The 27014-nt window shown below is 39.2% G+C and overlaps 2 protein-coding genes across 2 annotated transcripts in view; both read left to right on the top strand.

Moving 5' to 3' along the window:
• LOC148068445 (uncharacterized) overlaps nt 1–25887 on the top strand; it is a 64359-nt gene extending 38472 nt beyond the window's left edge. Inside the window, exons 4-6 of the mRNA XM_087804605.1 lie at nt 25253–25387; nt 25572–25739; nt 25787–25887. Coding sequence (XP_087660731.1) covers nt 25253–25387; nt 25572–25739; nt 25787–25887 — 404 coding nt within the window. The remainder of the gene's footprint in view (nt 1–25252; nt 25388–25571; nt 25740–25786) is intronic.
• Nucleotides 9675–15678, top strand: LOC148068446 (uncharacterized). The gene is made up of 7 exons (XM_087804521.1): nt 9675–9876; nt 10074–10322; nt 11103–11393; nt 12799–13098; nt 13813–14221; nt 14388–14441; nt 15252–15678. The coding sequence occupies exons 1-5, from the start codon at nt 9675–9677 to the stop codon at nt 14106–14108; spliced, it is 1338 nt and encodes a 445-aa protein (XP_087660647.1). The 3' UTR covers nt 14109–14221; nt 14388–14441; nt 15252–15678.
• Nucleotides 25888–27014: the final 1127 nt, after the last annotated feature.

Genomic DNA, 27014 nt, shown 5'->3' with positions numbered 1-27014 from the left:
TTCAGTTTCAGTTTTCAGTTTATTTTAAATGACAAGCGATTGTCGCTAAACTGACGTGATGTTAACGTTAAGATAGCTAAAGATTCTCTCTGGTCTAGAAATAAGTTGTCTAGTTAACCCACACAGGAGTCTAACAAGACAAAGTCTGTTACAACTCACTGTTTTGAAGTTATTACTTTATAAAGTTCTCCCTCGTCTGAAATCTGGGCGAACGAGAGGTTCATAAAAGAGATATTACATGAAATTTTTTTTTATTATTTATTTTATATTTAACTGCTTATTGAAAAGTAAATACTGATTTTTGTGCATTTAAAAAAATCAAATAATAAATAAAACAATGACCCACACATGTCAATCACAGAGTATGTGAATGTAATGTATGTCAGAAAAATGATAATAATAATCAAATTAAAAAGTTTAATGCACATTTATTTATGTCAGTCAAAGGTTCTTGTGAGGAAGGTGAAGAAGATGTTCTGATGGAGACACATGTCAACTCTGTCCAGGAGAAAGATGAAGGTGTGTGTGCTGCTTTATTTATATTTCATCTTCACCACAACATGATAACAACACACAGTCACAACAGGTTGCAGGTTTGATTACAGGTGTATGAGAGCATGTATGTCTTTCAGACACTCTGGTTTCCTCCCACAAAATATACACAGTTGATTAAAATGTTCTGAGGTTTCATTCAGTCGTTCTGACATGTTATTTAGAAAAGAGTGCCCTCTAGTGGGATCTGGGAATTAATACAAAAACACGCTAAATAAGATAAAAACTTCTCACTTTATCAACACAAAACCCTGGAAGATATAAACGACTGAAGCTGTTTTACTGTCGTGTTTGTTCAGATCATCTCCAGGTGGAAGACGAGAGTCTGAGCAGAGCTTTGACTCTTCCTTCCCAGAAACTTGCTCTTCTTCTCCCAAACCACGAGACTAACTCTGAAGAGTCGTGTCTGTGAAGAAGAAGCTTCATGAAGAACCAGCTCAGATGTTGATGTTGTTCTCACCGTCTGGACTTTCAGGGTCTCAAAGAACTTACCTGCCCGACAGAGTCCACCTCTCTGATGATCCTCTGGCTGAGGAACACCAAGACTCTGGTCTGGACTCTGAAGGAGCCAGAAAGGAAGTTCAGGACAGAGAGTCTGGATCAACAGAGGGAGAGAAAGAGCAGCAACAGCAGGAGAGAAGATGTGAAGAGACTGAAAGTGTGTCGCTGCAACATCTGGACACTTCAGTAACACAACAACATCATGATCCTCCATCTTTGATGACGACCAGCGTTGAGGAGTCACATGACCTCACAGAACACAAGTCAACAAGTAAGAGCTGCTACACTGAGACACACATACTCACAGACACACACACACAAAATCACAGACAAACATAAAAAAAACTTTGTAACACACACAATCTGACAGACTAACACAAACATGATCACAGGCTAAAACACACACACACACAAACACATTTCCACACTAACGGACACACACACACAAACTTAGTCAATAACATGGATGGATGGATGGATGGATGGATGGATGGATGGATGGATGGATGGATGGATGGATGGATGGATGGATGGATGGATGGATGGATGGATGGATGGATAGATGGATGGATGGATGGATGGATGGATGGATGGATGGATGGATGGATGGATGGATGGATGGATGGATGGATGGATGGATGAAAAACACACAAATTCACACACACACACAAAAACCCACTGACACACAGTCCATGACACACTCAAACTCACACAAAGAGACACTGACTCACACAAACACACACAGTCACAGACACACACGCTATAAAGTAAAAATGACTTACTTACTTACTTACTTACACGCACACACACAAAAAACACACATTCAAAGACACAAACACACAGAGACGCACACACTCACAGAGTCACAGATTAGTCACAGACCATGTCGGAGGATCAAAGGTGAAGGTCAAGACACACATTAACTTGTAAAAATGATTTTTAGTTATATTTTACTAGTATTGTGATGTTTTATGTCCTTTAATAAGTTTTGATGAACAGAAAGTTTGTGACACTTTTCTACCAGTTCAACATCTAGAATAACGACTACTTATAAGTAAAGAAATAAACTAGTCTTGTTTACTTCACCTCTTTATTTAAACATTAGAAAGTGAATTGAAACGACAATTTTATCTCTGTATTTATTGACGAGAGTATTAAAAACATTACACGTGTCTATATAACCTGCCAAACCTTTGATACTGATTTTTGTGCATTGAAAAAAACAAATAAAAATACAAATAATGACCCACACATGCCAATCACAGAGTATTTGATTGTAATATATTTCAGAAAAATCATCACAATAACAAAATTAAAAAGTTTAATGCACATTTATTAATGTAAGTCAAAGGTTCTTGTGAGGAAGGTGAAGAAGATGTTCTGATGGAGACACATGTCAACTCTGTCCAGGAGAAAGATGAAGGTGTGTGTGCTGCTTTATTTATATTTCATCTTCACCACAACATGATAACAACACACAGTCACAACACATTGCAGGTTTGATTACAGGTGTATGAGAGCATGTATGTCTTTCAGACACTCTGGTTTCCTCCCACAAAATATACACAGTTGATTAAAATGATCTGAGGTTTCATTCAGTCGTTCTGACATGTTATTTAGAAAAGAGTGCCCTCTAGTGGGCTCTGAAAATAAAGACACAAACACACTAAATAAGGTAAAACTTCTCACTTTATCAACACAAAACCCTGGAAGATACAAACGAGTGAAGCTTTTTTACTGTCGTGTTTGTTCAGATCATCTCCAGGTGGAAGACGAGAGTCTGAGCAGAGCTTTGACTCTTCCTTCCCAGAAACTTGCTCTTCTTCTCCCAAACCACGAGACTAACTCTGAAGACCGGAGAAGAGTCTCAGGTGAGTCGTGTCTGTGAAGAAGAAGCTTCATGAAGAACCAGCTCAGATGTTGATGTTGTTCTCTGAGCTGCTACACTGAGACACACATACTCACAGACACACACACACATTTCCAAACATTAGAAAGTGAATTGAAACAACAATTTTATCTCTGTATTTATTGATGAGAGTATTAAAAACATAACACGTTTCTATATAACCTGTCAGAGAATAAAAGTTTCTCTGGTCTGGACCCTGAAGGAGCCAGAGAGGAGAGAGTCTCAGCTGAGGAAACATCAGATGGAGAGAGAAAGGAGGGAGGAAGTCATGCTAGTGACGACCAACAGCAGGAGAGAAGACCTGAGGAGACGGAGGAGGGATCATGTGACCTCACAGAGCCCAATCACACAGGTGAGAGCTGCTACACTCAAGTATTATAAGAGAAAAGTCACACACACCAGCTCAGATGTTCATGTTGTTCTCACCGTCTGGACTTTCAGGGTCTCAAAGCCTAACCTGCCCGACAGTGTCCACCTCCCTGATGGACTCTGAAGGAGTCAGAGAGGAGAGAGTCCCAGCTGAGGAAACATCAGATGAAGATGAAGAATTTTTTGAGGCTGAATCAGGCAACAGAGAAGACTCACTCTTCTAACATAAACATAAATCCCAAATCCCTAAAGAGACTTTGACCCACAGTTCAGGACCAGAGAGGTCAGAGGGATCCAGACCTTGGAGACACAACAACCCAATTGAACTCAGAGATCACTTGAGTTGTTGTACAGTTGTTCATTCTCACAGCTTTACCAGCACATTCAGGTTCAACCAGACCTGTATCTTCCTGCTGCCCCTCAGACATTTAGTTTTTAACAAAAATGTTTTATATGTTGTTTTATTTTTTTCAGACGAAGTGAGTGAAAAGTGGTTGGTGTATGTACGGTTGTGTCCCTTGTGTGTGTCAGTTGTGTTGTACTGATCTACTCTTTGTGACTCATGCGTCAAGTCAAGATAAATGGTGGATAAACTCATGTGATAATAGAACAGTTTTTTTTTATTTTGACAACATTAAACTTGATTTTAAATTCAACTTTTGTAGTCGCCTCACCTGCAATTCCATCTAACAATTAAATAAAATAAAATGTTGTTTAACGCGGTGGTGGGCAGTACATGTCAAGCAAAAATGGGAAAACCTAAACAGATATTTACAAGTAAATTTATTATTAATAATACATTTTGTTTCAATAAATAAAAATGATTATTAATAAAATTACATTAATAATATTATATTATAATCTGATATAAAAAAAATCAACGAAGATATTCAAAAAGACCGCTGGTCCGTGTTTAATTTTGACTTCGGCAGCAGAATAGATATAGTTAAAATGAATATCCTCACAAGGCTGTTAAAGCATACCACCCACGATTGAGACAAAAATAAATTCTACATGGGATAAATGGATCTCAAGATTCATTTGGAATGGGAGAAAACCTCGAGAGAGTGGACTGGGTGTCACTGACGTTGAGTCTACATGTTCCTCATCACTTCTGACACCAAATGTAGCGTTCGCAGAGGGAGAGTGTAAGAGGTTTATCAACTTTATTGATTATGCCGAATAGGGTGCTGTGGGCCACAGCTAAAGCTGGTCTCCAATAACAAAACAAAAACTGTCAAACTTCTTCACGGACCTTCGTAAAATCTTAACTAAACATGTTAACAATTCAACTTTTCAAACCCCACCATTACAGTACTTCAAATATGCGTGTTCAAATGACTATTTAATGTTATTTAAAATCGACTTCAAGAACAACTCAATTGTCTAGATTTTGCCCCCAGGCCTTGAGTCACGAAAGTGAAACTGTAAAATCATTTGTGGCTTAAGTTGGACTTTCACTCGCTCACTTGGACACGCCCAGAATCCACCTGCACACTCGGATAATACCTGTCGACACAAAACAGTGGAACTAAAGCGGATACACTTGTGCAGAAAGACTGAAAAAGAAAGAATGAGTTGATGAATACAAAGCAATGGAAGGATGGAAGCTCTTCTTCTTCTTCTTCTCTTCTGCTGCAGACTTGGTACGTGTTTCCTCAGCGAGGAGGAAGTGATTTTGTTATTACAATGCGGTGTTTGTGTTTCTCTGATTCAATGACTGCACCTTTGTTAAAAAAGTGAGAATTTAGAAAATTTAGAAAATACTTTTATTATTAATGTGACCATTATATTTTTCTATGACTTGAAATACAAGCCATTAGAAAGCATTTAAAATGTTTTTCTTAAAGCAGCATAAAATACACACACTATGTGCATTTATTCAATTTGTGTGTGTCAGGTGACTTAGTAGAAAATATGACAGTAATGAAATAAGCTGGCCAGGAAAACGGATCCAAAATTATTTGAAACAAATCTACAACCAAAATAATAATAATAATTTTAAACATATAATTCACTTGATTTGAAACACCAAATATATATAAATATTTCAAATGAAGTTTAATCAATTTTAAGGAAGGACAGAAGATAAAAATCTAATCAGTAGTATGTGTTGCCATTACTACCCATTTAAGTTTACCTTCGATCACACTAACAGTTTATGACCATGAGCTGAATCAAAGTTCTTCTTGATAAAACATAATTGCCTTTAATCATTAAACCTGATCACATAGTGCTCAGTTAAGATTGAAGACAATGAACAAGTAAATTAGTGGTTAAATGAAAAATATATTAAGTTGTTTAAGTAAATGTCACATGTTGGATAAGTAAATGTTAGAAGCCGATAAAATGGCAGCGCTCAAAACAGTGCCCCGCAACGCGTGTCCAGAGAATCCTGGAGAATCGTGTGGGTTGACGGGCAAACTAGAGCGCATAGTCCTGCCTGATTACTTCCCTCTACTTCCCGCCCTCCGACCCCCCTAAACGGGCAATGAAAGACAGTGATCGGGGTCTGTCCCTCATCTGTGACGACAGACCCAGCTATTAAAGAACGGACTAAGGTGTGAGACAACACTTTAAGTAATGTGGTGAGAGGAAAAACCTTGCAGGCTCTGAGCAGCGGTAAATGATAACTTAGCACATGCAGGTAAGTTACTCTCACAGGCTGGAAGTTGCGCCCTCTGCCAGTAACTCTCTCATAACAACAACATAAGAATAATCCATTTCATGTCCTTAATAAGTGTATTTTATAGAAGGAGGAGATCTTATTCGTGCAGGCTCCTGTATTGTTCTCAGTGTTATCTTGACCTTTTAAGTATATATTTTTGTATTGTTTTGATTGTTTAAGCACTTTGTGACCCTGGTCTGGAAAAGTGCTCTACAAATATAAATTACTTACTTACTTACCCACAGCTGTTGCAGCTTCGGTGGCTGCACAGCAGATGACACCTGAAACACTCAACTGAAGCTACACTTGCTCTGCCACATCATGCCCGACTGTGTCCAAGAGGTCCTGCTCGATGATATTCCGGCCATATTCCTGAATTTCTTGCAAAATATGGAAAAAACTGGCAGAGCAGAACAGGGTGTTGGGATCCGTCTCATAACACCGCCAGTTGTCCTCCTGATCATAATCAGCCCATGATCTGTCAGATGACAGGAGGAGATGTCAAGTGGCCGTTGGAAGCGCTCGGCAGGCCACACAATCAGCCATTGTGTGATTTAGGATTTGATTGTTAGCTGTCATTAGCATGTTAGCACTTACATTGACTAGCATGTAGCATTACAATTTTCTCCATCGTTGACAAGAACTACTCACTCTTGTGAACAAATAATACAAACTAAATGCAAAATACTTCAGAACAAACCCTAAAAAAGGGTTATTTTGTTATGTATTTGAAGATTAAACTAATTAAACATGAAACCAGAAGATAAATTACTATCACAATGGGGAACGTCTATTCATTGACAAACAAGATTGACGAGCTGTCTGCCCTCAACAACCAGCGGATCTACCAAGAGAGCAGCTTGTTGATCTTCACAGAGACGTGGCTCACTCAGCTGACTCCGGGCGCACATGTGGACCTGCCGGGCTTCAGCACCGTAAGAGCGGACAGAGACGCTCTTGCGGGAAGTGCCGAGGAGGAGGTCTGATCATGTACATGAATAAACGCTGGAGTAGCCCGGGACATGTTACTGTGAAGAAAGTCTTGTCTTGTCAGGATTTAGAACTATGAGTGTGCGAGTTCAGTCACGTGATCGTGCTGTGTGTCTAAATTCTGTGTGATTGCTGGAGTGCTGCGGCTCCATCTGCCTGTGAGAAGATCCACACAATGATATCTAGACTTCAGAATCAACATCCTGACGCATTTATAATCATCTCTGGAGATTTAAATCATGCCAACCTGGACTCTACACTGCCTACTTTCCACCAGGTTGTGGATTGTCCCACCAGGAATAACAGGACAATTGACCTTCTTTATTACTACTAGAAGGACGCGTACAGAACCAAACCTCCTTCTTCTCTTGGAAGGTTTGATCATAACCTGGTCCAGCTTCAGTCACAGTACACTCCACTGGTACAGATACAGACTGTGACCACTAGGACGATCAGAAAGTGGACACCAGCTGTGGGGACGCCATCAAAAACTGGGATGTGCGGCTGAAGACTTATGGTGAGGACATCGAGGGTCAGACACACTGTCTAACAGATTATTGAAATCTATGCTTAGATGTTGTCGCCCCTGCTAACACTGTTTGCTGTTACCCTAATAATAAACCGTGGGTAACAAAGGAGGTCAAGGATGTCCTTAACAGGAATAAGGTGGCTTTCAGCAGGAGGTGAAGCGATTCTTGAGGAAGGCAAAGGACACCTACAGGAGAAGATTGGAGGAGAAGATGAGTGGGGAACAAATAAGAGAGGTCTGGGGTGGTGGTGTTAAAACCATCACTGGACACAAGACCAAGTCCTCTCTGACTGCAGTGGACATGGTGGAGGAGGCAAACAGTCTAAACCACTTTTTAAACAGGTTTGAGCAGGTCACCTCACCCTTACTGCTGCCCACTTTAGAACCTGCCCCACCTTCTTGTGCCCCCGTCAGCTCCACACAATCGCTTCCCAGCTTCAACTAACTCCAGGTATATGATCATACTCTTCGTAGGATTCGTCTAGGGAAGGCTGCTGGTCCTGACAAGGTGTCTGCTCGACTGCTAAAGACCTGCACTGCTGAACTAGCTGAGCTGCTCCAGCTCAACCTCAGTCTACGGCTGGGGAAAGTACAAACCCTGTGGAAGACCTGTATCGATCCAGTCCAGAAAAAGATGCGAGCTGAACAATTACCGCTGGCACTGACTTCACAGCTGATGAAGACACTGGAGCGGCTGGTCCTCAAACATCTCAGGCCACCAGGTGGAGATAGTCAACTCTAAGTACCTCGGTGTGTGGCTGGACAGTAAACTGGACTGGTCCTGCAACACAGACCATGTATATAAGAAAGTTCAGAGTAGACTGTACTTTCTCAGGAGGCTTCGATCATTTAACATCTGCAAGAAGCTCCTCTGCATGTTCTACCAGTCGGTGGTGGCCAGTGTCCTGTTCTATGCTGTGGTGTGTTGGGGTGGAAATGTGTCCAAGAGGAGTGTCCACAGGTTGGACAGGTTGATCAGGAGGGCTGGCTCTGTGGTTGAAGCTGGACTCACTGGTGACAGTTGCTGAGAGGAGATCACTGGACAAACTACTTTATCTTATCATCTCGTACTTTCTTTTCATAGAAACTTTCTTCTTGTTCTTATTTTTATTTTGTATTAATTATCGTCTGTATTGCTGTGTATTGCTATTTGGAAAAACAAGTTCCCGAAGGAAAAGACTTCCTGATCAATAAAGTTCGATATCTCTATCTAAAGAAAAAAGTATGTTCCAGTTAAAGATCTAAAATGCCATACAGCATTTTAAGATCTCACACAGAAAACTGTCAAAAATCATTCACAATACTTCTAAATAAAATGTTCGTTTTGTTTCAGTGGACACCATGAAAGTTTATTTTAGTTGATCTAGCAAAGCGGAGGTAACTTATTTGATTCCTGTCTCCTGTACGTTCGTTCTGTCTCCTGTCATCTGTTTCCTGTGGTCGTCAGACCTTCATGAGTGGTTTCTACTCTTTCAACAGTTGTGTTGAAGTGTGTGTTCATGAGATCAACGTGTCGAGTATATAATCAGCCAGACTCAAACTTTGCTCCCCGTCACTCAAGTTAAACTGAAACAAGTACACAGGCGTGTAGACGTTCAACATGTTCCACCTGGACAAACACCTTTATGACTCAAGAGAATCTAAAGAAAGTTCACATGAATATTTGAAAACTTATTATGGATAATAAATTCATAATAATCAGTTACATTTCCTTATTATGGGGAGATAAAGACGATAATTCCAGAGGGAAAAAGTACACCTGGTCATAGTAAAAATATTATATTTATAGTAGTGATGGTCTGATGAAGCTTCATGAAACAGTGTTATGTTTTTTAGAGGTCAGTAGGTGGCGCCATCAGTTTAAAAATGTGATGTTTATTAAAACAGTTGTTCGAAACAGAGGAAAATAGTGCAGAGACCGCCATCTAGTGGACTCTGATATAATGATATGATTGTCACTGCGTCTAGAAGCTCCATCAGACCATCACTAGTTTATAGATTTATAATATAATAGTTATAATTATCTGAAGACACAGCTCAGTCTGTTTCTCCTCCACTTGTTCTCAGATGCAGCAGAGGAGATCCAATATATCCTGAAGGGTCAGGAGATCCACATCAAGCCGCCCGCCTTTGGTCGTCTAGAGAATATAATTTGGATGCTCAACGGCAGAGAAATTGTCACCTTCAACGGCAGAGAGCAACAAGAATACAAGGACAGAGTTCAGCTGGACCGGGTTTCTGCAGAGCTCTGGATCAGAGACGCACAGTTCGAGGACAGCGGGGAATATGAGTTGGAGGTTTGGTTCCTAAATAAGAAGAACCAGATTGAAAATATTGTGTATCATCGGGAGGTTATAGGTTAGTTACTCTTACGTCTGTTTACAATAACAAACATTTACTCCTTGACTTTCTTCTTTAAAAATAATTTCTATCTATTTCTGTATCAACTCTTACTACAAATCACTATATCATCTGCAAACACCATGATCCATCATGTAACCTTCAGTGCTAATAGTGCTGATGTCGTCTTCTCTGTGTGTTTGTGTGTCGTCCAGACAAAGTGTCCAACACAAACGTTCACTGTGAGCTTCAGGGTGAACTCCTGGCAAAGCTGGTCTGCACAGCAGACTTCAGTCGTCCTCAGTTCCTCAACTTTGAGTGGAGCTCCAACGGAACCAAACATCTGGGCTCCAACCTGACGATTCAGCTGCAGGACCAGCATGACGAGAGCGTGCACACCTGCCACGTGAGGTCCCCCCTGAACCAGGATCAAGCTGTTTTCACAGCAAACAAGTGTTTCCCAGGTCAGTGTGTTGGACTAAATATCACTGAAATCATTCATAATAATTCAAAATAAAATGTTCTTTTTGTTTCAGTGGACACTATAAAAGTTAATTTTAGTTAAGCTAGCAAAGCAGAGGTAACACATTTGATTCCCCCTTTTGGTTTCCTGTGGTCGTCAGACCTTCATGAGTGGTTTCTACTCTTTTATCAGTTGTGTTGAAGTGTGTGTTCATGAGATCAACGTGACGATAAATATTCAGCCAGACTCAAACTTTGCTCAACTATGTGTTGGCTTAAACGTAAACAAGTGCACAAGCGTGTTGTAGACGTTCAACATGTTCCACCTGGACAAACACCTTTATTACTCAAGAGAATCTAAAGCAAGTTCACATGAATACTTGAAAACATATTATGAATAATTACTTCATGAACGACAGTTACATTTCCTAATTATGGGGAGATAAAGATTATAATTCCAGAGGGAAAAAGTACACCTGGTCATAGTAAAAAATATTATATTTATAGTAGTGATGGTCTGATGAAGCTTCATGAAACAGTGTCATGTTGTCTATAGGTCAGTAGGTGGCGCCATAAGTTTAAAAGTGATGTGACGTTTCACTAGAATAGTTGTTCAAAACAAAGGAAAATAGTGCAGAGACCGCCATCTAGTGGACTCACATATAATGACACGAAGCTTCATGAAGCTTTATCAAACCATCACTAGTTTATAGATTTATAATATAATAGTTATAATTATCTTAAGACACAGCTCAGTCTGTTTCTCCTCCACTTGTTCTCAGATGCAGCAGAGGAGATCCAATATATCCTGAAGGGTCAGGAGATCCACATCAAGCCGCCCGCCTTTGGTCGTCTAGAGAATATATTTTGGATGCTCAACGGCAGAGTAATTGTCACCTTCAACGGCAGAGAGCAACAAGAATACGACTCGTACAAGGACAGAGTTCAGCTGGACTGGATTTCTGCAGAGCTCCGGATCAGAGACGCACAGTTCGAGGACAGCGGGGAATATGAGTTGAAGGTTTTGTTCCTAAATAAGATTGAACATCTAGTGTATCGTCTGGAGGTTATAGGTTAGTTACTACTACGTCTGTTTACAATTACAAACTTTTACTCTTTGATTTTTAATTTGAGTTTTCTGTTCCTAATCTGAACTTCATGATGATTTTAATCCAACAACACTAAACAACTAGTCTCCTAACTCAATTAAATAACTTTCAGACTCTTACTACACAAACACTGTACAATTCACTCTACATTGTTTGACGACACCCTCTTAGTCTCAATCCCTCTCCCTGAACTAATTGGAAATCTTACTATTTATTGCATTAAGTTACAAACTCTTGACACATGCAGGAGAATGTGGTCTGTGTTTGGTTAGTTCTACTCTTAAGTGCTGGGTCTATGTATGGAAGTATAATAGTGGCATCAGAATATTGACTGGTTGATTTAAGACGTTTAAAATGTTAAAACATGTATATTTTTTCCATTAAAATTTAGTTTTGACGCATTTCACTATTCATGTTTTCTTCAATAATTTAATTAAATCATTTAGATATTGAAAGGTATATTTTTTTATTGAGGAATTTAATGTAATAATTTGTCCATCAAAAGAATGAATAATTTATTTCATTTTTTTATTTAAAAAAAGTTCACATAGATTTTGATGTTGTAATCCTAATTATTAAAAAAAAAATTGTTTTAAATTATTTTTGTTTTTATTTGTTGCCAGTTTAATTTAATATTGATATGTTGTAATAGAGCCATCTTACCAGACAAGTCCAATCGAGCACTGAGTCACTCACTTTTAAATTTACACCAATTAAATATTTGTAATACAATTAAAAGCAAATTCAACCTTTCAATATAGAAAAGATTTTATAAATAAATTCAGTGCTTAAAAACCTCCAAATAAATTAATTCAACTACCGGTATTCAATATTATGATGGCACTGATATACTTATACCGTAATTTTACTGCAATAAATACATGTATGTTAGCTTTAGCTTTAGCACTTTCTACATAAAGTAAATATTTAACAATCATTTCTATCTATTTCTGTATCAACTCTTACTACAAATCACTATATCATCTGCAAACACAATGATCCATCATGTAACCTTCAGTGCTAATAGTGCCGATAATTCCCCAGGGGAAATGTACACCTGGTCATAGTATAAATATTATATTTATAGTAGTGATGATTGGATGAAGCTTTATGAAACAGTGTCATGTTGTTGTTGTCATGTTGAGGTCAGAAGGTGGCGCCATAAGTTTAATAATGGTGTGATGTTTCATGAGAACCGTTGTTCGAAACAAAGGAAAATTGCGCAGAGACCGCCATCTAGTGGACTCTCATATAATGACACTGCTTCATGAAGCTCCATCAGGCCATCACTAGCTTATAGATTTATAATACAATAGTTATAATTATCTGGAGACACAGCTCAGTCTGTTTCTCCTCCACTTGTTCTCAGATGCAGCAGAGGAGATCCAATATATCCTGAAGGGTCAGGAGATCCACATCAAGCCGCGCGCCTTTGGTCCTCCTGATAAGATACTCTGGAAGCTCAATGGCAGAGAAATTGTCACCTTCAACGGCAGAGAGCAACAAGAATACGGCTCGTACAAGGACAGAGTTCAGCTGGACCGGGTTTCTGCAGAGCTCTGGATCAGAGACGCACAGTTCGAGGACAGCGGGGAATATGAGTTGGAGGTTTGGTTCCCGAATAAGAAGAACCAGATTAAAAATATTGTGTATCATCGGGAGGTTATAGGTTAGTTACTCTTATGTCTGTTAACAATAACAAACATTTACTCATGGACTTTGATTTTCACTTTTCAATTGCTTATTTGAAATTTATGATGATTTGTTTAATTTTTATATTGAAAGGTATATTTTTTTATTGAGCAATTGAATGTAATAATTTGTCCTAAAAGGATGAATAATTGATTAAAAAAATTAAATAAATATAGATTTTAAAGTTGTAATCCCAATTATTCAAAATTGATTGTTTTTAATTAATTTTGTTTTTATGTATAGCTCTTTAAATTCCATATTGATATGTTTTAATAGAGCCATCTTACCAGACTAATCCAATCGAGCACTGAGCCACTCGCTCTAACTTTGAATTTCACATCAATTCAATATTTTTAATACAATTAAAAGCAAATTCAACCTTTTTGAATATAGAAATTCAATAAATAAATAAAAAATCAGTGCTTAAAAAAACAATAAATTCATTCAACTATTCAATATTATGATGGCACTGATATACTTATACTATAATTCTACTGCAATAAATACATGTATATTAGTTTGTTTTTGCACTTTCTACACAAGGTAAATGTTTGAAAATCATTTCTATCTATTTCTGTATCAACTCTTACTACAAATCACTATATCATCTGCAAACTCCGTGATCCATCATGTAACCTTCAGTGCTAATAGTGCTGATGTCGTCTTCTCTGTGTGTTTGTGTGTCGTCCAGACAAAGTGTCCAACACAAACGTTCACTGTGAGCTTCAGGGTGAACTCCTGGCAAAGCTGGTCTGCACAGCAGACTTCAGTCGCCCTCAGTTCCTCAACTTTGAGTGGAGCTCCAACGGAACCAAACATCTGGGCTCCAACCTGACGATTCAGCTGCAGGACGAGCATGACGAGAGCGTGCACACCTGCCACGTGAGGTCCCCCCTGAACCAGGATCAAGCTGTTTTCACAGCAAACAAGTGTTTCCCAGGTCAGTGTGTTGGACTAAATATCACTGAAATCAAGATGTTGTTTTAAAGAATCTTTTCCAGAAAAACAAGTGCATCCGTCCATCGCCCCGATCGTCGTGGTTCTGTTGCTCATCCTTCTGCTTCTTATCGTGGGCTTCCTGTCCCGGAGGAAACTTAAAGGTGAAGGTCAAGACCCACACATTAACTGGGAAAAACGATTTCTTTAATTTTGTTATATTTTACTAGTATCTCTGCATTTATTGACGAGAGTATTAAAAACATTACACGTGTCTATATACCCCGCCAGAGAATAAAAGTTCTGAGTCTGTTTTATTTGTCTTTTCAGAATTTATTAAAACGAAAGGAAAATTCGATGTGGAAAAACAGGCGACAAAACAAGGTATGTGTGACTTCCTGTTTGTAACGTAGACTAGTTAGACTTGTACAAGAACCTTCTACACAAAAGAAGATCTTGTGTTTCTTGTTTTTTTTCTCCACCAAGACTAATCTTGCTATTTATCGAATCAGTTTCAGTTTTCAGTTTATTTAAAAGGTGAAGCGATTTTCGCTAAACGGACGTGTTGTTCACGTTAGATTAAAATAGCTAAAGATTCTCTCTGGTCTAGAAATAAGTTGTCTAGTTAACCCACACAGGAGCGCTAACAAGACAAAATCTGTTCAACTCACTGTTTTAAAGTTATTACTTTATAAAGTTCTCCCCGGTCTGAAATCGAGAGAGGTTACAAGAGCAGATTCCATTATGACGTAATAATGGCTTCACTCCTCCTCCAGCCAGCTGTAATCATGCCTCGCTTTGTTTATACAATAAGTCCCTTGGAGGTCCCCTGAGTGTTTTCAGTGGGCGGGGCTTAAGATCATTTACTAATGTAAATGGTCTGACTATTGACACTTTGTGATTGATTGACATGTGTGTTATTGCCTTTGTCTGTATGGAAAATAAACAAAAAAATACCAATAGACACCAGACAGATTTCATTAGGGAGACAATTACATTAATATTAAAAATAGGTTTTATGATATTTAACTGTTTATTGAAAAGTCGATACTGATTTTTGTGCATTGAAAATTCAAATAATAAATAAAACAATGACCCACACATGTCAATCAAAGAGTATTGAATGAAATGTATGTCAGAAAAAGGATACAAATAATCAAATTCAAAAGTTTGATCCACATTTATTCGTGTCAGTCAAAGGTTCTTGTGAGGAAGGTGAAGAAGATGTTCTGATGGAGACACATGTCAACTCTGTCCAGGAGAAAGATGAAGGTGTGTGTGCTGCTTTATTTATATTTCATCTTCACCACAACATGATAACAACACACAGTCACAACACGTTGCAGGTTTGATTACAGGTGTATGAGAGCATGTATGTCTTTCAGACACTCTGGTTTCCTCCCACAAAATATGCACAGTTGATTAAAATGATCTGAGGTTTCATTCAGTCGTTCAGACATGTTATCTAGAAAAGAGTGCCCTCTAGTGGGCTCTGGAAATAAAGACACAAAGATGCTAAATAAGATAAAAAAAACTTCTCACTTTATCAACACAAAACCCTGGAAGATATAAACGAGTGAAGCTGTTTTACTGTCGTGTTTGTTCAGATCATCTCCAGGTGGAAGACGCGAGTCTGAGCAGAGCTTTGACTCTTCCTTCCCAGAAACTTGCTCTTCTTCTCCCAAACCACGAGACTAACTCTGAAGAGTCGTGTCTGTGAAGAAGAAGCTTCATGAAGAACAAGCTCAGATGTTCATGTTGTTCTCACCGTCTGGACTTTCAGGGTCTCAAAGAACTAACCTGCCCGACAGAGTCCACCTCCCTGATGATCCTCTGGCTGAGGAACACCAAGACTCTGGTCTGGACTCTGAAGGAGCCAGAAAGGAAGTTCAGGACAGAGAGTCTGGATCAACAGAGGGAGAGAAAGAGCAGCAACAGCAGGAGAGAAGATGTGAAGAGACTGAAAGAGTGTCGCTGCAACAACTGGACACTTCAGTAACACAACAACATCATGATCCTCCATCTTTGATGACGACCAGTGTTGAGAAGTCACATGACCTCACAGAACACAGACCAACAAGTAAGATCTGCTATACTGAGACACACACACACGCACACTGTACACACACACACACACACACACACACACACCCCCCCACACACACACACACACACACCCCCCCACACACACACACACACACACACACACACCCCCACACACACACACACACACACACACACACACACACACACACACACACACACACACACACACACACACACTCTAAAAGACATACACAGTCCACACACACAACACTAGTTACACATAGTCACACAAACTCAGAGTCACACATGAATGAACTCACACATACTTTCACACATAAAAAAACTTGGTCACACACACAAGCTCCCTGACTAACACAGACAAACACACAAACATGTTTCCATACACAAAAAAAAGCCAAAGTCACACATTCCTAGACGCACACAGTCACACATGTACACACTCACAGACACACACGCGAAAACCTAGTCACATACATGCTCATAGGGAAACACACATTGATTTCAACAAACACAAAAAAACACTGACACACAGTCACAGATGTTGATGTTGTTCTCACCGTCTGGACTTTCAGAGCCTAAAAGAATTTACCTGAACGACAGAGTCCACCTCCCTGATGATCCTCTGGCTGAGGAACACCAAGACTCTCGTCTGGACTCTGAAGCAGCCAGAGAGGAAGTTCAGGACAGAGAGTCTGGATCAACAGAGGGAGAGAAAGAGCAGCAACAACTGGACACTTCAGTAACACAACAACATCAAGATCCTCCATCTTTGATGACGACCAGCATTGAGGAGTCACATGACCTCACAGAACACAAGCCAACAAGTAAGAGCTGCTACACTGAGACACACAATGAGTACCCTTGAGGTGGAGACTTCCGGGATTGATCGATGATGCAGGTTTGATTACAGGTGTATGAGAGCATGTATGTCTTTCAGACACTCTGGTTTCCTCCCACAAAATATACACAGTTGATTAAAATGATCTGAGGTTTCATTCAGTCGTTCAGACATGTTATTTAGAAAAGAGTTCCCTCTAGTGGGCTCTGAAAATAACAAAACAAACACATTAAATCAGAGTGAAGTTTTACTTTCGTGTTTGTTCAGATCGTCACCAGGTGGAAGACGAGAGTCGGAGCAGAGCTTTGACTCTTCCTTCCCGCCAGAATCTAAACCACGAGACTAACTCTGAAGACCGGAGAAGAGTCTCAGGTGAGTCGTGTCTGTGAAGAAGAAGCTTCATGAAGAACCAGCTCAGATGTTGATGTTGTTCTCACCGTCTGGACTTTCAGGGTCTCAAAGAACTAACCTGCCCGACAGAGTCCACCTCCCTGAGGAACAGACGCAAACACTGTTGTACACAGATATGGATCGAGAGATGAATCGATCGAAAAGGCATGAAGTTCCTCATGAGTTATAAAATTAATAAAATTAAATTTCTTTGCCCAAGTCTGGTTTAGACAAACTTGAACAGGTAAAATACAATCAATCTGATAAAAAGACAAAAATAAAAATGTTTAAAAAAACAAAACAATTTGATTTGTCAATAACTTTGCGATCCATCATTCTCTTTCTCCCTTAAATCACACCTGAAACTCATCAGCAATCAGTGCTACCTGGTTCCAGTCCGTGGTGTCAGAACATCCTTGCTTAGGTTCAGTTAGTTCTGGGTTACGGGACAAGTCAATTGCTTCTAAAACTATACATTTAAAATTAAAACATCTTAAGTTTAAGGTCTTCTTGTCCTGACACAAATATTTTGGTCCCTACACACTTGACCTGGTTGAAGTCAGGAGTGGACCTCTCACATGCCATGAGGTCCCTCAGCCGTGTTGGACCTCCTCGTCCCTGTTCCCACGTCTGTCTCAGGATTAAACTCTGAACCACAGGTGTGAGAATCTCAGCAGAACTCTGGCGATCTGCTTTGATCTATATATAGACCTCCATATTTTTAGGTATTGCATAGTTTCTGTTGGTGTACAAGGACTTCAGTTTGAGAGCCTGAGCCATGGTCCTGGTCCCTGTGCAGAAGTCTTTGCAGAGCGTTCATGATTCTACTGCTGAGACGTCCTGTTGCAGCTCAGCCGAATCACCAATCTAGTAAGATCACATAGAAGAAGATGTTCAAACACTTGGAGAACAGTTTAGGGAAAGACATGAGGGAAGAACTGGACACTTTCAAAAAGGAGATTCAATGGTTAGACATGCTATCTGGGGAGCAGCAGAAACAGAACGAGAGAGCAGCTGAAATGGAATCGTGGTTGGAAAAAACTGGAGAATTGGGCTCAAGTAGCGAATGATGCACTCGTATTATCACTGTCAGAACAAGAGAGACTACAATGAGGGGAAACGAGTTACGGATACTTTCAACTACCTGGTAGGAATGTTTGGATTATTTACACTAACAGTTAAGGCTTAAGTTGAATTAATTCGGGAATATTCGATAGCTTGAGGAATTATTATTTTTTATATGTTGGACTCAATTAGATTGACAACTGTACTCACTCGTATGCTAGTCATCTCTATGATAGGTCCCTTTTTTAAGGAGGTATTTCCTACGACCTTCCAACAAGGAAGGTTCCATATCAAAGTTCAGGCAATATTTGGAGCCATTATTGTTTAAAATTCCATGTCCACACAAATAAGACTTAGGGATGTGAGGATGGCTTCTTTAAATGTTGTAAACGGAATCTGTTCAATGGAACAAATCACCTTCTCTCTTAGGTTGAGAAATGAACAATTTGCATTGTAATGTTAAGTTTGGTCTATTGAAAAGAATTGTTGTTCAACATGTTTGGCCCAGAAAAGCAAATGGACTTTACAAATAATTCTGCCTGACTGTATTTTTACTTTATAATTTTACTTTTTTAATTCTGTTTTTTTTTTTGGTTTTTGTTTTAGTTTTGTTTCTTTTCGTCTGTGTGAGTATGATTGTGACTGAAAAAATGCTAAATAAAGAGTAATAAATAAAAAAATAAAAAATAATAATCGTGTGTAACATAAACCACTACTTCATCTCCCTTTTCGTCACAAAACTACTATGGACGCTATGTTTGATACAATGCAAATCAATATGCCTAATCCCACGTCATGACATCATGACATTATGTCATTTCAAGTAGTCTGGTCATTTAGCTGGGTCTGCTCTTCAAGTGACTGACCTTCACAGTTCTTTTCACATACCTTCCTTCACAGCCAACATCCTCCGCTGTAGTTCAAGAGTTGTCAGAGTAGACGTTGAGTCTACATGTTCCTCAGCAGGAGCGAGAACCTCCACTGCATCCTGTGCCGCCTCTAAAGTCACAGTGTGTGTCATCGGCTGTTGGTCTCATGTGTTGCTTGAACATGTGAACAACATGGCTATCTGGAAAAAAGTTTGAACGGCGAGTAGTTTATCACTTCTGACACCAAATGTAGCGTTCGCAGAGGGAGAGTGTAAGAGGTTTATCAACTTTATTGATTATGCTGAATAGGGTGCTGTGGGCCACAGCTAAGGCTAAAAAACAAAGAAAAACACTTCAAATATGCGTGTGTCAAATGACTATTTAATGTAATTTAAAACGGACTTAAAGAACAACTCAATTGTCTAGATTTGGCCCCAAGGCCTTGAGTCACGAAAGTGAAACTGTAAGTTGCTGCTGAAGTAAATCATTTGTGGCTTAAGTTGGACTTTCACTCGCTCACTTGGACACGCCTAGAATCCACCTGCACACTCGGACAATACCTGTCGACACAAAACAGTGGAACTAAAGCGGATGAACTTGTGCAGAAAGACTGAAAAGCAAGAATGGGTTGATGAATACAAAGCAGTGGAAGGATGGAAGCTCTTCTTCTTCTTCTTCTTCTCTTCTGCTTCAGACTCGGTACGTGTTTCCTCAGCGAGGAGGAAGTGACTTTGTTATTACAATGAGGTGTTTGTGTTGCTCTGATTCAATGACTGCACCTGTCTCAGGTGTGTGAAGACTCGGGAGGCTGATGTGAATGAACGATTAGACAATAGTCGATGATTTCGTTTCACTTTCTCTGCGCTGAAATAAACAGATTATATTACATCTAAAATATTTTAAAAACTCTTGTGCATCATGTTTAGAAAATACTTTTATTCTTAATGTGTTCATTATATTTTTCTATGACTTGAAATAATTCACTTGAAGTTAAACACCAAATATATATATATATATTTTAAGGAGGGAAAGAAGATAAAAATCTAATCACTAGTATGTGTTTCTATGACTACTCATTGTATTATACCTTTGATCAAACTAACAGTTTATGACCATGAGCTGAATCAAAGTTCTTCTTGATAAAACTTAATTGCCTTAAATCATTAAACCTGATCAGATCGTGCTCAGTTAAGATTGAAGACAATGAACAAGGAAAGTACTGGTTAAAGGAAAAACACATTAAGTTGTTTGAGTAAATGTCACATGTTAGAAGCCGAAATAAAAATAAACATTGTTGACCCCTGTTCTCAGCCGGGACAACATATTTGGTGAAAGATTTTAAAGAAAAAATATTTGATTAGTATTAGTATTTGTTTTGTAACTTAAGGTTCTAGCTGGACTCACTGGTGACAGTCGCTGAGAGGAGATCACTGAACAAACTACTGTCATCCTGGATGACATCCGGGTGTGTTGTAGACGTTCAACATGTTCCACCTGGAGGAAAACCTTTATGACTCAAGAGAATATAAAGCAAGTTCACATGAATATTTGAAAACATATTATGGATAATTACTTCAGTAATAATCAGTTCAATTTCTTTATTATGGGGTGATAAAGACCATAATTCCAGAGGGAAAAAGTACACCTGGTCATAGTAAAAATATTATATTTATAGTAGTGATGGTCTGATGAAGCTTCATGAAACAGTGCCATGTTGTTTAGAGGTCAGTAGGTGGCGCCATCAGTTTTAAAGTGATGTGATGTTTCAATAAAACAGTTGTTCGAAACCGAGGAAAATAGCACAGAGACCGCCATCTAGTGGACTCTGATATAATGACACTGCTTCTTGAAGCTTTATCAGACCATCACTAGTTTATAGATTTATACTATAATAGTTATAATTATCTGAAGACACAGCTCAGTCTGTTTCTCCTCCACTTGTTCTCAGCGGCAGCAGAGGAGATCCAATATATCCTGAAGGGTCAGGAGATCCACATCAAGCCGCGCGCCTTTGGTCGTCTAGAGAATATATTTTGGATGCTCAACGGCAGAGTAATTGTCACGTTCAACGGCAGAGAGCAACAAGAATACGGCTCGTACAAGGACAGAGTTCAGCTGGACCAGGTTTCTGCAGAGCTCTGGATCAGAGACGCACAGTTCGAGGACAGCGGGGAATACGAGTTGGAGGTTTGGTTCCTAAATAAGAAGAACCAGATTGAAAACATACTGTATCATCGGGAGGTTATAGGTTAGTTACTCTTAAGTCTGTTTACAATAACAAACTTTTACTCATGGAATTTTAATTTCACTTTTCTGTTCCTTATTTGAACGTTATGATGACCTTGAATCCAACAACATTAAACAACTAGTCTCCTAACTCAATTAAATAACTTTCAGACTCACTTTCTTACTACATTGTTTGACGACACCCTCTTAGTCTCAATCCCTCTCCCTGAACTCATTGGAAATCTTACTCTTTATTGCATTGAATTACAAACTCTTGACACATGCAGGAGAATGTGGTCTGTGTTTGGTTGGTTCTACTCTTAAGTGCTGGGTCTATATATGGAAGTATATCAGTGCCATCAGAATATTGACTGGTTGATTTTAGAAGTTTAAAATGTTATAAGATGTATACTTTTTTCACTAAAATGTTGTTTTGACTCATTATATAATTCATGTTTTCTTAAATAATGTAATTTAATAATTGATGTATTGAAAGGTATATTTTTCTATTGAGCAATTTAATATAATCATTTGTAGTAAAAAGCTGTAAATTATACATAGATGTTCAAATTCAAATTATTCAAAAATAAATATTTTAAATACATTTTCTTTTTGTTTGCAAATTCAAAATATATATGCTTTAATAGAGCCATCTTATCAGACTAATCCAATCGAGCAATGAGCCACTCGCTGTTAACGTTTAAATTCACACCAATTAAAATTAAATAAAAAACAAATCTGTGCTTAAAAAAACCCAATAAATTAATTGAACTATTCAATTTTGTGATGGCACTGATACTTATATCATATATCTACTGCAATAAATACATGTATATTAGCTTTAGTTTGTTTTTGCACTTTCTACATGAGGTAACTCTTTGAAAATAATTTCTATCTATTTCTGTATCAACTCTTACTACTAATCACTATATCATCTGCAAACACCATGATCCATTATGTGTTTGTGTGTCGTCCAGACAAAGTGTCCAACACAAACGTTCACTGTGAGCTTCAGGGTGAACTCCTGGCAAAGCTGGTCTGCACAGCAAACTTCAGTCGCCCTCAGTTCCTCAACTTTGAGTGGAGCTCCAACGGAACCAAACATCTGGGCTCCAACCTGATGATTCAGCTGCAGGACGAGCATGACGAGAGCGTGCACACCTGCCACGTGAGGTCCCCCCTGAACCAGGATCAAGCTGTTTTCACAGCAAACAAGTGTTTCCCAGGTCAGTGTGTTGGACTAAATATCACTGAAATCAAGATGTTGTTTTAAAGAATCTTTTCCAGAAAAACAAGTGCATCCGTCCATCGCCCCGATCGTCGTTGTTCTGTTGCTCATCCTTCTGCTTCTTATCGTGGGCTTCCTGTCCCGGAGGAAACTTAAAGGTCAAGGTCAAGACAAACTAGGAAACTTGGAAAAACTAGTTTTTGATGTTTTATGTCCTTTAATAAGTTGTAATGAACAGAAAGTTTGTGACACTTTTCTACGAGTTCAACATGTAGAATAACGACTACTTATAAGTAAAGAAATAAACTAGTCTTGTATAACTCACCTCTTAATTTAAACTTTAGAAAGTGAATTGAAACAACAATTTTATCTCTTTATTTATTGACGAGAGTATTAAAAATATAACATGTTTCTATATAATCCGCAAAAGTGTTCTGAGTCTGTTTCATTTGTCTTTTCAGCATTTTTTAAAATGAAAGGAGAATTCGATGTGGAAAAACATGCGACAAAACAAGGTATGTGTGACTTCCTGTTTGTAACGTAGACTAGTTAGACTTGTACAAGAACCTTCTACACAAAGAAGGTCTTTGATCTTTGATCTTGTTTTTTTTCTCCACCAAGACAAATCTTGCTGTTTATCAATTCAGTTTCAGTTTTCAGTTTATTTTAAATGACAAGCGATTGTCGCTAAACTGACGTGATGTTTACGTTAAAATAGCCAAAGATTCTCTCTGGTCTAGAAATAAGTTGTCTAGTTAACCCACACAGGAGCGCTAACAAGACAAAGTCTGTTACGACTCACTGTTTTGAAGTTATTACTTTATAAAGTTCTCCCCCGTCTGAAATCTGGGCGAACGAGAGGTTCATAAAAGAGATATTACATGAAAAAAAACTTTTTTTTAATTTTTTATATTTAACTGCTTATTGAAAAGTAAATACTGATTTTTGTGCATTTAAAAAAATCAAATAATAAATAAAACAATGACCCACACATGTCAATCACAGAGTATGTGAATGTAATGTATGTCAGAAAAATGATCATAATAATCAAATTAAAAAGTTTAATGCACATTTATTTATGTCAGTTAAAGGTTCTTGTGAGGAAGGTGAAGAAGATGTTCTGATGGAGACACATGTCAACTCTGTCCAGGAGAAAGATGAAGGTGTGTGTGCTGCTTTATTTATATTTCATCTTCACCACAACATGATAACAACACACAGTCACAACAGGTTGCAGGTTTGATTACAGGTGTATGAGAGCATGTATGTCTTTCAGACACTCTGGTTTCCTCCCACAAAATATACACAGTTGATTAACGTGATCTGAAGTTTCATTCAGTCGTTGAGACATGTTATTTAGAAAAGAGTGCCCTCTAGTGGGCTCTGGGAATTAATACAAAAACACGCTAAATAAGATAAAAACTTCTCACTTTATCAACACAAAACCCTGGAAGATATAAACGACTGAAGCTGTTTTACTGTCGTGTTTGTTCAGATCATCTCCAGGTGGAAGACGAGAGTCTGAGCAGAGCTTTGACTCTTCCTTCCCAGAAACTTGCTCTTCTTCTCCCAAACCACGAGACTAACTCTGAAGACCGGAGAAGAGTCTCAGGTGTGTCGTGAAGAAGCTTCATGAAGAACCAGCTCAGATGTTGATGTTGTTCTCACCGTCTGGACTTTCAGGGTCTCAAAGAACTAACCTGCCCAACAGAGTCCACCTCCCTGATGATCCTCTGGCTGAGGAACACCAAGACTCTGGTCTGGACTCTGAAGGAGCCAAAAAGGAAGTTCAGGACAGAGAGTCTGGATCAACAGAGGGAGAGAAAGAGCAGCAACAGCAGGAGAGAAGATGTGAAGAGACTGAAAGTGTGTCGCTGCAACAACTGGACACTTCAGTAACACAACAACATCATGATCCTCCATCTTTGATGACGACCAGCGTTGTGAAGTCACATGACCTCACAGAACACAAGACAACAAGTAAGAGCTGCTTCACTGAGACACACATACTCACAGACACACACACACACACAAACTCACAGACAAACATAAAAAAAACGTTGTCACACACACAGGCTGACAGACTAAAATAAACATGATCACAGTCTAAAACACACACAGACACACAAACACATTTCCACACAGAAAACTGACACACACTAACGGACACACACAAACAAACTTAGTTAAGAACATGGATGGATGGATGGATAGATGGATGGATGGATGGAAAACACATGTATTCACACACACACACACAAAAACCCACTGACACACAGTCCATGACACACTCAAACTCATACAAAGAGACACTGACTCACACAAATGCACACAGTAAAATACACATAAACAGAGACGCAAACAATCACACACACACAGTCACATACTTAGTCACAGACAAGGACAGAGGATCAAGGGTGAACACTAGAAAGTGAATTGAAGCAACAATTTTATCTCTGTATTTATTGACAAGAGTATTAAAAACATAACACGTTTCTATATAACCTGCCAGAGAATAAAAGTGTATCTGGTCTGGACTCTGAAGGAGCCAGAGAGGAGAGAGTCTCAGCTGAGGAAACATCAGATGGAGAGAGAAAGGAGGGAGGAAGTCATGCTAGTGACGACCAACAGCAGGAGAGAAGACCAGGTGAGAGCTGCTACACTCAAGTGTCAGTATCATAGGTGAGAAGACACACACACACTCACCCACACACCCACACACACACACACACAGTCAAATACACAGTCAAATACACAAACACACAGAGACGCACACTCTCACAAACACAGAGTCACAGCTCTTGCCATTAATGTCTGTCATGTACGAGCAGTGCCGCCGGGGTCTTCTCGTAACCGGCGTCGAGACCTCCACACTCTCCGTGAGGAAGCATCTCCGTCTTCTAAGTCGGCCAGACGCTCACATTCCCAGTATCAGCGTGAACATAAGCGACGTAACAAGCGACGATCCAGAAAGAAAGGACGGGACGGCCCTCACCAAGGTCAGATGAATCATCCGAACCCGACCCACCACCAGACCCAGCGTCAGGTCCAGGGGGGCAGTCCGACTCCATCAGCACAGCATCACGATTCCACACGCTCATCTCAACCAGTGCACCCGAGACGAGAAAGAGAAACTTCAGGTGGTAAGTTTTCAACACGTGAGAGAGAAGACATATGTTATTAGTATTGTGATGTTTTATGTCCTTTAATAAGTTGTGATGAACAGAAAGTTTGTGACACTTTTCTACCAGTTCAACATCTATAATAACAACTACTTATAAGTAAAGAAATAAACTAGTCTTGTATAGCTCACCTCTTTATTTAAACATTAGAAAGTGAATTGAAAGAAGAATTTTATCTCTGTTTTTATTGACAAGAGTATTAAAAACATTACACGTTTCTATATAACCCCCAATGAATAAAAGTTTCTCTGGTGTAGACTCTGAAGGAGCCAGAGAGGAGAGAGTCCCAGCTGAGGAAACATCAGATGGAGAGAGAAAGGAGGGAGGAAGTCATGCTAGTGACGACCAACAGCAGGAGAGAAGACCTGAGGAGACGGAGGAGGGATCATGTGACCTCACAGAGCACAATCACACTGGTGAGAGCTGCTACACTCAAGTATTATAGGAGAAAAGTCACACACACCAGCTCAGATGTTCATGTTGTTCTCACCGTCTGGACTTTCAGGGTCTCAAAGATCTAACCTGCCTGACAGTGTCCACCTCCCTGATGATCCTCTGGTTGAGGAACACCAAGACTCTGGTGTGGACTCTGAAGGAGTCAGAGAGGAGAGAGTCCCAGCTGAGGAAACATCAGATGAAGATGAAGATTTTTTTGAGGCTGAATTAGGCAACAGAGAAGACTCACTCTTCTAACATAAACATAAATCCCAAATCCCTAAAGAGACTTTGACCCACAGTTCAGGACCAGAGAGGTCAGAGGGATCCAGACCTTGGAGACACAACAAGTCACAACAACCCAATTGAACTCAGAGCTCACTTGAGTTGTTGTACAGTTGTTCATTCTCACAGCTTTACCAGCACATTCAGGTTCAACCAGACCTGTATCTTCCTGCTGCCCCTCAGACATTTAGTTTTTAACAAAAATGTTTTATATGTTGTTTTATTTTTTTTCAGATGAAGTGAGTGAAAAGTGGTTGGTGTATGTACGGTTGTGTCCCTTGTGTGTGTCAGTTGTGTTGTACTGATCTACACTTTGTGACTCATGCGTCAAGTCAAGATAAATGGTGGATAAACTCATGTGATAATAGAGCA

The sequence above is a fragment of the Callionymus lyra genome, chromosome 12, assembly GCF_982586985.1.
Source record: "Callionymus lyra chromosome 12, fCalLyr1.hap1.1, whole genome shotgun sequence".
Taxonomy (NCBI): domain Eukaryota; kingdom Metazoa; phylum Chordata; class Actinopteri; order Syngnathiformes; family Callionymidae; genus Callionymus; species Callionymus lyra.
This window is presented reverse-complemented; position numbering and strand designations above follow the sequence as displayed.